Source organism: Tasmannia lanceolata, unplaced genomic scaffold (genome assembly GCF_043159265.1).
Source record: "Tasmannia lanceolata isolate RefF3 unplaced genomic scaffold, GAP_Taslan_0.1 ptg000012l, whole genome shotgun sequence".
NCBI classification, from domain to species: domain Eukaryota; kingdom Viridiplantae; phylum Streptophyta; class Magnoliopsida; order Canellales; family Winteraceae; genus Tasmannia; species Tasmannia lanceolata.
Window position 1 is genome coordinate 12942776 of NW_027518689.1, and position 15008 is coordinate 12957783.

Sequence of the window (15008 nt, forward strand, 5' to 3'; positions counted from 1 at the left end):
CCTACATAACCAAAGCATCAACACCTGGTTAGTTTCTGTTCCAAATGCAAAGATGAACGAACCATTCCTTTTACAAAGGCTACGAACCATATTCACAGTATGGGAGTTTTCACAGGGTCATGATACAACAAATTTTCCCAAGATATCATATAAGAAGGATCTCCCTCTACCCATAACCGCCCTCCAAGCTCCTTGGTGGCGATACAAAGGCCAAGAGCACTTGGTTTGGCTTCAATAGAACTCATTCCTAGATAACCAAGTAGCTTTTCAAAATTTCCCCTTATTAATCATAAGCACATCTCCCACCCAAATAAATAAGACTTCACCAATTGAGATGGAAAGAATTTGAAGGTGAAGAAGGATGTAAAAGGAGAAGGGATAGAGCAGGAGAGGTGAAACACATCATGTGGTTTGACTTGTATTCCATTTGTAGTGATGTACAAAATTACAAAAATGTACATATTGACATTCAAATTACAATTATGCCCTTAGTGACATAGTGTCTTCTCCAAAAATCTCCCTCGAGATGATATGTTCCTATGAATTTTCATCTTGTCACCATTATGGTCATATTTGGATTTGTGGAATCCTCTACATGTTAAGCTGCAGGTGGTCTCAAAATCACAACTGGTTCATCGCCATGTTAGTTATAACCATAATTTTAAATTTCGGCTGAAATACTCGAAATTTTGATGGATTTCGGTTGAGGCCGAAATTTGAAACCGAAACCGAAATTTAAAAATTTCAGCAGAAATAATAAGATTTTCACCGAAGTTTCCACCAAAATCGAAATTGCCACCAAAATTTCATTTTCGGTTGAGGGTGAAACCGAAACCGAAATTTCAATTCTTTGTTATAACCGTGGTTTTAAATTTCGTCCAAAATCCGAAACCGAAACCGAAATTTGGCCGAAATTCAAAACTTCACGAATTACCAAAGAATCATTGATTCAAATCTTCATGTGGAGCCCATGGTCTTTCCACATATTGAATTTTTTCTTTGGCTTTTTTCAAATCTACTCGGTGGCTGATCTTTTTGAGTCCATTAAGAATTTTGGCATTAGTGGGGCTCATAGTTTTATTTCAACCAATACTGACAGAAAACAGCTGAAATGTTTCCAGTACCATCCTCACCGAAATGCATACCGAAATTGACTAAAACCATATTGTGTATTAGTGGTATACTATATTAATATGTGTTACATAATTATATTTATATGAATTGCATGAGAAATGCAGTGTATGTATTATGAATATATATTTATATAAGTTACATGTAATTTTCGGACACATGCACAACAACGCATATCATTCGGTGTTCGATGCTGTTAAATCGTTATGGGTGATTTTTGGCTTATGTGATGGTTTTTTAGTGCGTATTGTGTGTTTATTCTAGCACTTCCTAGAGCTTCATCTTAAATGTCCAACTTTTTCATATGTTTCCAAATGTTGCCATAATTTTACATGAATTCCACCAAAATTTCCATCCATAACTGACATGTTTCCATTTCCACAATGACTGAAATGCATACCGAAACATAAAACTGAAACCTTGGTGGGGGCTCCCATGTTGTTAATAAGAGACTCCAATTATTATAAAAATTCTCTTCCCATCATGCAAATGCCTAATGTAGAAGGAAAGAAACAAGCACATCTTTAGTGAAATTTCTAAAAAAACTTGGATAGTGATCTAAGGTCTCGAAATGTGCACCTAACACTAGTACTTTCCGGATATTAACCTTCAAGATATATTTACCAATTGGATAATTGTTTGTCCCCCCACCCCACTTTTTCCTGACCTCCCAATTTTTGGACCGCCCTCCCAAGGGATGGCTCAAGCCTATCTTTGATGGTAGTAAACTGAATATTGTCAATGCTATTGAAGTTAGGAGAACGGGTTGCCTTCACATATGCTAATGGTAATATCATTTTGGCCTTAGCAAGTCTCTGTGGCGAGACTCATGCTATAGAAGCAGAGATGTCATGGCTGCCTAGATTAGATAAAACTAATTAAGCAAGGCAATGCTCAAAAGCTATGAATCAAAGGCCACACACCTAATGTTATTCAGTTGTATGATAGGCTGCCCATCTGCCATGAAAATTCAGGACTTTTTAGAAATGCATGATATTACTTTTAGAATGACTAGTGCCTATGTTCTCACATATATTGCGAAGGGAATAATTTAGCCGATAAGTTAACAAAATTTTCTTTTTTTTGTGAGGGGGTACCTATTTAAACATTTGGAATGACATGACTTCATTGGATAAATTTTTTTTTTTTTTTTGAAAAGCGCATATATATTCATAGGGGTGCAAGTTTGGCCCTGTCTGCCCTGACCCTCCCTGAGCCCGAACAGGGTCAGGACTGGATTTTCCAACCCTGAGGGCGGGTCAGGGTTCATTTTTTTAGACGACTCAGGTCGGGTCGGGTTCTGGGTTAATGCCTTGAGTACCTGACCCAGCCCGACCCTAAGTTTTATATTATAGAATTGAACCATCTATGCATGTTTCTTTTGCTAATGTTTTCTATTATCTTGGATTGATGTTTCTTTAGATTATTATTATTAATTGTCTCTGTCGCCCGTCATGTTGTTGAATTCATATTGTCTTATTGTGTTCCCTTTCTCTGTTTATTGATCATTTTGTTCTACATGATAAGTGGTTGCTTTATTTTTGGCACTCTTAACAGGTATTTGCACTAGGGTCAATTAGGGCCGGCCCGGCCCTGCCAAATCAGGGCCAATCAGGGCGAGCCAGGGCCAGCACTGAGCCTTGTAGGGCGGGCAATGGGTTGAGGTTTTTCGGCCCTGACTCAGGGTCAGGGCAGGTCAGGGCCGAGATAATGGGTTCCAGGGTTGGGCTTGGGTTTTGAAAAACCCGACCCAACCCGACCCTGTTGCAGCCCTATATATTCATACTATGAAGAATACAGTGGGGACAAGAAGTCCTTAGACACATTACATAGTATCTGTATAGGTAATTCAAGACAGACCCAAAATTGCCAAGAAACTAGGGGCCAGCGATACTACACATTTGAGACAACCCAAAAAACAATCATGTATCTCCTCTACTCCTTGAACATCCTCCAGGGCATCCCAGCCTGCCTACCTTTCTCCCTAAAATGTATCATTCAGAAGGTTACTTAAGAAAAGTATATATTTTTACCTATTACTTTTTCCTCCTCCATTCTTATATTCGGTTCCAAAACACAGAGAACCTCTATCAAGATACCAAAATTGGCCAACTGGTCCTTAACTCAAGGCTGTTGTGCGCAGTCAGTTAGGTCCACCATTAAATCCCAATATCCAATTCCAATTATATGTCTTCTGGCCAGAACTCCGAGGCAAACTGTGGGGAAGGAACCTCTTCCACCGGGTTCTTCCTGATAGCTATGAGCTCTGCTATCTTCTCAAAATAAAGGGTTCGTTTTGTCTCCCATTCAATCCTCCTAAGGTTATCATTGTACTCCAACCATTGACGAAAAAAGGGAAGTTTGTACAACAGTGTACAAATCTCCTTGATATTGAGAGTACCTGTTAGGGGAAAGAATTCTTCCGCAACAAACTTAAAATCCTCCTGAAAGTACATCCATTGACGCTTAATAATCCATTTGACTTGCTCCGGGATAGTCAGAGCTTTCACCGAAGCTATTGCAAAGTTATATCGCAGGCCACGAACCGAATGGCGATGTTGGAACCATTTCGTATACCCTGAAGACTCCCTCCGAATTCTCTTATAGGTATGGGGGCCAGAGGAAGAAGAGGAGGGGTCAGCCATGCACGTTGGGTAGACTTTACTCTTGCGGAAGAACAAACAGAAAGTGACCTATTCTTCCACTCTAACTATACTAAGCCCCGTATCTGCACATCCAAGGGCCCACGTCTTCTCCTCGATAGGATTAGATATTATAAGTTATGTTCCTTCCCTAGCAAGGCAAATCCTTTCAGTATCAAAAGCGGCCACCGCCAAAAAAGACCTTACCATTTAAACCAAAAACCATTGGACCCAAACCTTTCCATTTGTCAGTATAAAGCCACAAGCCTACTTTTTAAAATTATGACTAAAAAAACCTCTTCTATCAATAATCAGACCTGTCAACCAAGGAAGGGATCCTAATCCACAAGAGACAAGGGCACGTCGAAGTACAGCTGGCTTCCCAATTGAATCCATGGGGGCCCCGCCTACTTTTTCTTTTATCTTGGGCAACGTTCCCCCACAGTCTGCACCAGGCCGATTTGTCTGGGAGATCTTCACGCATTGTCTATCAAATCCTAAATATTTCCTGAAACCTGCAAAACGCCCTTTCTTTGACCAATTACAAAAGGGGCTTGCATTCCTGGAATGGTTCTTAACCAGCGGTTTCACTAGTTTTAACCCATTTCCCATACTGGGTCGATAATGTGTACCATCGGAAGGAATCCATGCTAACGTTGCAGAGGATTTGAAATTCAAATTCAAGAGGTGAGAATCCAGTGGTCCAGAAGTTTCCCGGCCAGTATTTTCCGGTGGAAGAGTGGATGGACATTCCGTAGCCGACACATATTTTCCAGGTTCTGAATTCAAAGACAGTGATAATGAGCCCCTACTACTCAAGGATTCAACCCCAATTCAAGGTGGCAAACGGGCCCGGTGAGGCACGGCACGGATAGCTACAGTGATGCGTGCCGTGCCGGCACGGCACGAAGTCGCGGGCCGTGCCGGGCATGGTTGGGCGACACGGCCCGATAAGGCACGGCCCGCGAGCCCGGATGCCCCCTTTAAACAATGTGTTTTTTTTTTTAATGTGTTTTTTTTTTAAAAAAACCCAAGAATACCCCCCAAAGGGTGTTTCAAACGGCTAGTTTGGGGGGTATTCTCGTCCAAAACTTATACATTTTCATAAAATCTCTACCCCCTCCAACAAACTTATATATTCCATAAAATCTCTAAAATACCCCCTCCAACAATTTTATTACAAGGTTATTTTAGTACTTATGTTTCTCATCCCTTTTACACATGGCACAAGTTTATTGCATAGTTTTTTTTATCCAAAAGTGATTAGTATTTTCCTATAGCAACCCTATTAAAAAACATTTATAAAGATGGGCGGTCTCAAAGAAAAATTTATTCAAAATTAAGGTATTCATTCTAAGTTGGTTGCCCCACGGCACGTTTGCCACGTTGAAATTGTGGGCCTACGAATAGATTGAATTGAAGAGAATGATAATGTGAAATTACCATGTGAACCCATCGTGATTATAATATTGGTTCATTGGTGTCTACACCTACCTTAGTTAAGATATGGATGGGTTAGTGTAAACCTGTCACATTAGATTAAAATAATTATTAGATAATCACTTTCCCATTAGATAATTACTAAAAAAGGGACAGATATATATATATATATATATATATATATATATATATATATATATATATATATATATATACACACTTGTAAAAAACCCCGTGCGATGCACGGGCCGACAAAGAACTGTACGGACCATGTCATAGGTTGATCCAAACCGTCCATGTGATGGAACACAACATCAATACATGGTGCTCGTAAAATCATTTCCATAGGCTGATCCTAGCCCTCCAATCTATAGATTCCTCTTAAATCGGATGGTTAAGATCACCCTATAAATTTTTTTATTAAAAACCCATAAAGGAGGGGGGTAAGATTGAAATTATGTGGCTTTAATGGGTGCCTTTGTTAAAAAGAATAAAGGAGGGGTTAGGATTGAAAATATGTGAGTTGAATGGGTGCATTTGTTAAAAAAAGTCAAAAAAAGTGATGTGTAATTCTCATAGAATTTTGAAAAAATTCAAAAAATTCTCTTCTTTTCTCTTCTGCTATATATATATATATATATATATATATATATATATATATATATCACTTTCCCATATAAAACTCATAAGTTTACACGATATACATGTAATATATATATATATATATCACTTTCCCATATAAAACTCATAAGTTTACACGATATACATGTAATATGGTGTAAGCCCATAAAGTAAAGTATTTTTCAAAAAGTATAAGGCTTACCCCATAGGATGATCCAAGCAAGGTTTTAAATTTCGGTTTCGGTACCGATTTCGGACCCCACCGAAATCCGAAATTTCGGCAAAATCCGAAATTTCGGTCCGAAATTTGGTAAAATTTAGGAAAAATCATTTAAATGAGGCTGAAATTTTGAACCGAAATTCCAAAATTTCGGACCGAAATTTGGTAAAATATAGGAAAAATTCCGAAAAATTCCCTTTTAAAAAAAAAAAAATGAAAAAAATTACATTCAGGACCGGTTAAATGAGAGTATGCCACAGTGCGGGTTGGCTACTAGCATTCTAAAACAGTAGCCATTAATGCAGTAGTGGGGCTACTAGCATTTTACTTGGGACAACCCTTGCTAGTGTAAAACAGTAGCCACTAATGCACTAGTGGGGGCTGTCCCAAGTAAAAAAGGGGAGACAATATCACTTCACTTTCTTTGCACCCTCTCTTTAATTACACAAATTCAGCTTGTCCTTTCTTTTATAATTAGTATATGATATGCTTTTTGGGTACCCTAATAACCCTTGACAGCTGCTTAAATTATAAAGGACAAGATAAGTTATTGCATTTATAAATAAATGCACTGCTAATGTCACCAACTTACTTTTTGTTGTGTTTACGAGAAAAAGCCAACAGTGAAATACATCATTGCTGTGACATGTGGCAGGATGAAGATTTCCTATGATTCTTATAGAGTGTCACTTTCACCTTTTGCTCTCTACTTGCAAAAAATAAAGACAACCCTCGAAACTATCACTGCCACATGTATAAAGCTACACCAAAGATGGTTTCCCAATTAATTATCTGTCAGTCACTTCCAAAAAAACAAGGTAAGTGATATATGCAGCCCTTGTTTTACTTGGAATAGCCCCCTCTAGTGTATTTATGGCTACTCGTATACACTATATGGAGCTGTCCCAGGTAAAAACAGGGGCACATATATTCCAATTTTCAGGGCAATTTCGTGCTATCACTCATGTCTTGAATCATAAAGTGAATTCTAAACATAAAGTAAAGAAATACAATGTAACAGAGCATAATGTAAACACAGTAGAATCGGCAACCACCCATCTAAGGAGTCCAACTCGATGTCAATACCACATTGAGTTACGAGGCGGTTCGAATCCATCATCCCTTTCTCGAACTTGGTCATGATAGGCACGATGCATCTGCTGGCGAATCTGGTTTTCAATAATAAGTAGTACTCTTGCCAGGACATGTGAAGGACGTATGACTGTTGGTATTGCTGGACATAATACTGATAGACATATGGCTCAACTTGCATCAACAATCCCACACGTGGGTACGCCATAGTAGGGACAAGCACTATCGGTGCTGCTTCGAACGAAGATGATGCCTCGCCATGTGCATGTGCATGTGAATCATATGACATCCCATACCCATACTCATGGCCATAGCCATACCCATAAGAAGCAGTCGAACCCCATCCACTCTCGAAAGATGCATCGATCGGTCCATAACCATAACTCTGTGGAATCCCACCTTCAACGCTCAAACTCTCGAATGTGTCTGTCAAACTATCAACTCCATAACGAGAATGCGCATGTAAGGAGTCATCTTCTTCATCAGTGGGATGATACTTCCGTCGTCGTTGGAATACTTGTCTTTGCCTTGGTTGGGGTCGTGCACCGTGATCCTCATCTTGTGTAACGTGGTCAAACCTCAGCTCCGCTGTGAATGGGCTAAGTGGCCTATAAGGCTCATCACCTCCCACACTACCCCCACCACCAGAAGTTCTAGCACCTCCCACACTGCCCCCACCACCAGCGGCATTCCCACCTGTATCATCATCCGATGGAGAGTCTATGGACAAATCATCGTCACTAGTACCCTGTATTGGAACGGCAATGGGTTGAGCGAGGCCCTCTGTATCCGGCGGCAATGTATCATCATCGTCTTGCATCTGTTCAGCGATTATAGGATTCGGTCTACCACCCGGTGCATCCAGCACTGGCTCTCCAACCTCCTTCACCCACTCATAGAGAGGGTCATCCTCATCATTTTCACAGAAGATGTCTGTGAGATCAATTGGATTGGTGTAGTCCTCCAGGTTTTCTTCTATAGAGGTGTGTTTCATCCTCAATCGTGTGTTATAGTGGACATATACGAGCTTCTGCAAGTTTTCATGTCCAAGCCTGTTCCTCCTTTTAGAGTGGATGAGGTTGAAAGTGCTCCAATTTCTCTCACAACCTGAAGAAGACGCTGTCTGAGATAACACTTTTATGCCTATCTTTCTCAGGTTCGGAGCATCTCCCCCATATAACACCCATCACTCAGCTGCAAAATAACAACAGATTAACTAATTGGTCGCTCAATCAACAACTAATAACTTAACTAGCTTTAGCTTATACCTGGTAGTGTCTTATGTCGTCCAGCTATGCCAGCTGGACGTCCAAAGGATCCAAGTGCATCCCTAAACATCTTGATCTACAATAGAATTAACAATAATAGCTATTAGTTAAAAATTACAATATATACTCATCTATTTATAGTGAAATAATGCAATGTTTACCTCTCCTAAAGCAGTGGCTTCTGCACTCGCATCCGGTTCCAACTTGGCGACTACAATCTGTAAATCTTCAATGAGATCGGCGCGAGTAGCAAGTTGCTGGGTGTATTGGTACTTTGGATTGAGATAATATGCTAATAAGAAATAATTCATTACTATATCATAAATCACGACATAAGAGATAATAAGACTATGTTGGTGTTGTCTGTTTTGATCATACCAGCCGAATGAAGTGGATGGAGGAGCATATTTGTCCATCTATTATCGATGATGGTATGATAGCCTTGATAGGATCGAGGAGCAACTGCTTTTATTGCCTCCTTCATCAATCTAATGGCGTGATACAAAGAACCCATAGTAGTTTTTTGTCCCCATCAACCATCCTCAATACCTTTACAATGGGCTCCAATATGCCAACTACAGTTCTGCACTGATCCCAAAAGCTTGGTTTACCGACGATCTCCTCAGCTCTCTTTCCAGCTACACTCCTGCTCTCCTTGTACTCATTCCACTCATTGGATGAGAATAACTGCTTTAACCCAACCTTCTTGTCTAGCATACTCTAGAGAGCAATGTAGTTTGTGGCAAACCTAGTAAGCCCAGGGCGTACCAAATCTCCTCCACACATGTTCCTCATGATGGACAATATATACCCGTGGTTGTATAAGAAATTAGTCACTGATCTAGCCTCATCAACTACCTTCTTCACCGTCTTCTTTTTTCCAATGTCTTTCAACATAAGGTCTATACAGTGCGCTGCACACGGAGTCCAGAATATTTTATACTTCGACATAATCTTCTGTCCAGCTTTCTTGTAGTTGCTCCCATTGTCAGTGACAATTTGAACAACATTCTCCTTCCCAACCACTTTTATTACATCGGCCATATGCTTGTAGATGAACTTATAATCTTTCACAACGTCAGATGCCTCAATACTCTTTAGGAAGACGGTCTTACCGTCACAGTATACCATAAAATTGATGATCGACTGTCTCGTGGGACTAGTCCAACCATCAGACATTATTGTTACTCCATATTCGGGCCACTGGTTCTTCAACCCATTGATGTACTCCTTCAGTTCTTTAACCTTCATGGGCAAATATTTGTTCATAATTTCATATGAGGTGGGGGCTTTCACACCTGTCCCATACTGACCAGCTACGTCTACAAAGTGCTGCAAATATGGGCTATTTGCAGAATTTGCTGGGATGGCGTTGTGGAAGGCGAATTTTGCATATGCCCGCCCTACAACTTCCTTTGCATTCCCCCACATGTTTTTAATACTTCTCTGTTTTCCTTTTCTATATAGAGCCGGGTCCATGCTTGCTAGATCCCTTAAGCTAACCCCACGTGTCAAGGTCGTCTGCTTCGGCCTTTCTCCCTTTGAACTACCGCCACCCCCCTCATGTATGGATGGGCCAAATTTCGGCCTGGTAGAGGCAAGATGGCTCATCTGCCTCCTCTCGTCCTCATCATTCCTGGACTCTCTCAATGCACGCTTATACTGCATCTTTTGTATGTCTGTCTCTATATCAGATGGGTATGCAATATCGTCGTCGTCGCTGTCATTTCCACCGTAGTCTCCCGCCACAGCATCAATGAACTCTGCTCTTCTCTTCTCTCTGTTTTGTTTATCCATTTTGGACTCCTGTACGGACTTTGAAATGATCTCCTTGGCCTCTCTAGGGCAAGATAGGCATGCTGTCACATCTCCCCCTTAACCTATCAAGTGATGTTTCAATCTTGTGATACCTCCACCGCCTATTTTCTTCCCACAAAAATTGCATATAACCTTTTGTGTGCTGCCGCCATCAGGCCGCCCATATTGCCAACCAATGTCTGCAACTTCATCCTCATCTCGACCATGACGTGGCATGGTGAATTAGTTACAGGCTTACAGCTTGAAAAAATCTGCCAAAGAGTATGTTGTTTAGAATGTTCCTACTTTTTTACACATGAAAGATGCTAACTTAATATTATCGTTTTAAATTTAAAAAAAAAACTAACTTTGACAGCACTTTACATACTAAAATACAAGATGGGTTAGTGAAATTATCAACATATGGTTGTGGGATATGTTAACAGCATAACCATGCTTTGATATTTGCACAAACTCATCTGTCCTTTTATCATTAATTGGACAACATTTTGGCTGTGACCCATGTAATGAACGGTTTGGATCACCATACCGTACTTTTAAGTTTTAATTAAGTGAGGAGTCCCCTCATCAAAATACAGTAGTGCTGATAACATTTCCCAAACAAAAATGGGTTTTCATTTCCTGGTCCTCTTTTTTACTTGGCACAGCCTCCTCTAGTGTAAAAGATAAGTGAAAAATACACGCCAACAGTGGTGCTAATGTGTACCGCAGGGGGGGTGAACATATCATTTCCTGCAAAATATTTATTTTGACTTTTTTTCCCGTAATTGTCATATGTTAGAACAGCCTTTAGGTATTTTTTTCATAATTTTCCTACTTTCCTTCCTTTTTTTCGTAATTTTCCATTTAAAACTTACTACTTCTGTCAAATCTTTGCAAAAATCGGTAATGATTACTATTTCTTTTCATATTATTTTTTTGCTAGCCACCTTTGCACAAATCTACTTCTGCCAAATCTTTGCACAAAAGGATGTGCTACAAGCGGAAAAGTGGCCTAGAGAAGGTGGCTAGCAAATTCCTAAACAAAAACAAAATCTTAAAAAAATAAGGGGTTACAGAAAGCCTCCGATCTACAGGGGTTAGGGAAACCCTCTAACATTCAGATCGGAGGGTCAGGATCAACCAATGGAAATGATTTTTGGGACGCAACCTATTTTAGCTGTGACCCATGTAATGAACGGTTTGGATCACCATACCGTACTTTTAAGTTTTAATTAAGTGAGGAGTCCCCTCATCAAAATACAGTAGTGCTGATAACATTTCCCAAACAAAAATGGGTTTTCATTTCCTGGTCCTCTTTTTTACTTGGCACAGCCCCCTCTAGTGTAAAAGATAAGTGAAAAATACACGTTAGGGTCCTCTTTTTTACTTGGCACAGCCCCCTCTAGTGTAAAATATAAGTGATAAATACAGGTTAGGGGACTGTCCCATGTAAAAATGAGGCCACTTTATAAATTTTAACTTCTCATCAAAAGTCAATACAGAGAATCTGTCTTCCTTTTTTTTAACTTGCAATGGTTTGAAACCAGAGAGAAGAAAAAAAACCCTAACAACTTACCTTTCTTGAAAGTTGAAATCGGAAGAGGAGAGGAAGCAAGCGGCTACAAATTGAAGAAATTTTGCATGATGGAAAAGAAGATGACAACCTTGTTTCTTATAGGGAAGATTATTCCTGTAAGATTCCATTCAATCTCATTTTTTGAGCTTTTTTTGGCTTTGCACATGGCTTTGCACATGGGCTTCAGACCCCTTTTTCTGCCTTTCTCAGAGAAACCATGTGGGTGCACTGCACGGAATTTGCAGGAAATTTCCCCAAATTTCGATGCAATTCCAATTTCCCACCAAAATTTCGGAAATTTCGGCAATTTCGGAAATTTCGGCCGAAATTTCGGCGACATAAAGTATTTTTCCGATTCAATGTTCTTTCGGTTTCGGTGTCCACCGAAATCGAAACATTTCGGCCGAAATTTCGGATTTCGGCCGAAATTTAAAACCATGGATCCAAGCCATCCATTTGATGGGCCACATATTTACCCCAAAAATCATTTTCATTGGATGACCCGAACCCTCAGATCTATAGAGGTTTCCATAGTATGCAGTTCCACTATAGATTATAGGGCTAGGATCCAAGAATTTTTCTTTTTTGGATATTTAAGTCCTTTGGTTGAAATATGTGATTGAACGGCCTGGCCTGGCCAGCACGGCACGGCGGGCTGCGGGCCGTGGGCCGTGCTCGCCTTGGAGAAAATCGGCCCGGCACGGCACGGCCTGTGAACCCTTCCGTGCCGTGCCTGGCCCGCAGGCCCTTCCCGGCCTGATTTTTCCGTGTCGTGCCGGCCCGGCACGGCCCGTTTGCCACCTTGAACCCCAATCGTATAGATTTGTGCATAAACTTGAATTTGAATGGAGGGTGGTAAAAAATTCCACCACGGAGCCAGGATCTTGGTAGAAACAAATGTCATACACTTCCATTTTAACTTCTAAGACCTGACCAAAAAGATTATCTAAGGCTTGAGCAGTTGAGACGGCCCATACATGAAGGGGGATGCCATAATATCTAACCCAGATTTCCTCCAATCCCGGGGAGAAATCTTTAGTCCAAGAGAGAAGGGAATGAAATTTGTCTACGCACAATTCATTGCCTTTGTCCATGATCGCTATGGCTTCTTGTTCCAACTCAAAAATAAATAAAACTTAGTCCATTGATAATAGGCATGGGCATGAGAGGGAGGGGAGGTTCCAGACTTTTTTTGCCCATCGCCAAAGATCATAAAGATTATCAATAGCCGAAGTGGCTAAGGATCCCCACTCTTTAACTTTTCCGACCAGACAGCATCTAAGGGACAATAGTCTTGATTCCACCTCTCTTCCGGAAATGGAGAGGATCGAAGAGCCAGCCTTAGAGATAGTAGAGATTGTCCCTGAGTCAAGCCAGGGATCATCTCTAGCAGGGCCCGGTTCAGAGTTCAAATCATGGCAACTATTTCCAGAAGGCCCATCCTTTGGATCCAAAAAACATCTCTGACACCTGGTTCTACAAGAGGGGCACCACCAATCATCAAAGATCCTCTTCGACTCGCTCCTTTTTCTTTTTTCCTTCCACTGCCAAGCACCTGTGGGGAAACCTTTTCCTACATATTTCTGTTTATGTTGTTTTTCCCAGCAGTAGCAACGCCTCCATTGAAAATTCCGATAAGAGCACTCGTTACAATACCAATCTCCCTTTTCCACCCCTCCATCTTCTTCCTTCTCAATAAGGAGCCTTTTCAAATTTCTATATTCATTGGATAATTGCTTGTCCCCCCAACCCACTTTTTCCTGACCTCCCAATTTTTGGACCGCCCTCCCATGGGATGAGTCAAGCCTACCTTTGATGGTAGTAAACTGAATATTGTCAATGCTATTGAAGTTAGGAGAATGGGTTGCCTTCACATATGCTAATGGTAATATCATTTTGGCCTTAGCAAGTCTCTGTGGCGAGACTCATCCTATAGAAGCAGATGTCATGGCTGCCTAGATTAGATAAAAACTAATTAAGCAAGGCAATGCTCAAAAGCTATGAATCAAAGGCCACACACCTAATGTTATTCACTGGTATGATAAGCTGACCCATCGGCCATGAACATTCAGGACTTTTTAGAAATGCATGATATTACTTTTAGAATGACTAGTGCCTATGTTCTCACATATATTGGGAAGGGAATAATTTAGCCGATAAGTTAACAAAATTTTCTTCTTTTTGTGAGGAGGGGGTAACCATTTAAATATTTGGAATGACATGACTTCTTTGTAAATGACATTGGATTTTGAGATTTTATCTCTGTTCTCCTGTTGTATTGTCTTTTTGCCTTTCCTTTTGCTTCTACATAATATATCCCGGTTCAAAAAACATATAAGAAAAACCTAGTCCACGAATTCTTTACCTTCGTTTCTGTTCTCTATAGTTCTTAGTATTCCAAATAAATCTACAATATGAAATTAAGGAAAATGAAAAACATTAGGACTGTCAATTGAGAGGGGACCTGAACAACCTAGAAATCTCACTATCATTGCTAAAGCATGCAAAATATGCAACAATTCACAAGGCTAATTCATACACAGAGCACTATAATGGTCAAGCCTTGAAACAAGTAAGTTGCACCAAATTCTAGAGTCTGATTAATGATTGTGAAAGGGGTGATAGGACAAACGTAAATAAGGATACAAACATAAGCATCAATAAAGAAAATGACAGGATGGTAACCTTGTTTGAATGAGTAAGTATTCATATCAGATTCAATCTCTGCAGCAGCAGTTGGAAGGAACTCTCTTATCAAAGGAAGATAGTTACACAAAATTGCATTATCCTCCAATGAAGCACTTCTGCATCAGAGTCAGACAAACCAAACCAATTACAACAGAGGCAAGGCTGACACACACACACAGACACACACACACACACACAGACAAAATTTTTAAAAAAAAAAAAAACACACACACACACAGAGACAGAGAGAGAGAGAGAGAGAGAGAGAGAGAGAGAGAGAATAAAAAAACAAAACACACACACAATTGATTGAAAAAAAATATATATATATATATATATATAAAGTAGCATGACTTACTCCTGCTCTTGCATCTTGCTGGATGTTTCTTCCTCGGCATCAACACGGACAACGTCGTAGAGATGACAAAATTCATTTATTGAATCATCATAAGCCGCCTCTGTGTTTCCTTTACGGCTCTTCCATATTTGCTCAAAACGAGCACTCTTCGCCAGATCCTGAAAAGTGTTAA

The 15008-nt window shown here is 40.2% G+C and overlaps 1 protein-coding gene across 2 annotated transcripts in view; it reads right to left on the bottom strand.

Moving 5' to 3' along the window:
• LOC143887631 (RNA-directed DNA methylation 4-like) overlaps positions 1-15008 on the bottom strand; it is a 62428-nt gene that overhangs the window by 11556 nt on the left and 35864 nt on the right. For both annotated transcript variants that reach the window (XM_077391743.1, XM_077391742.1), the window contains exons 7-8: positions 14837-14994; positions 14476-14594 (exon numbers count right to left, since the gene is read on the bottom strand). In XM_077391743.1, the coding sequence (XP_077247858.1) occupies positions 14476-14594; positions 14837-14994 (277 nt within the window). The remainder of the gene's footprint in view (positions 1-14475; positions 14595-14836; positions 14995-15008) is intronic.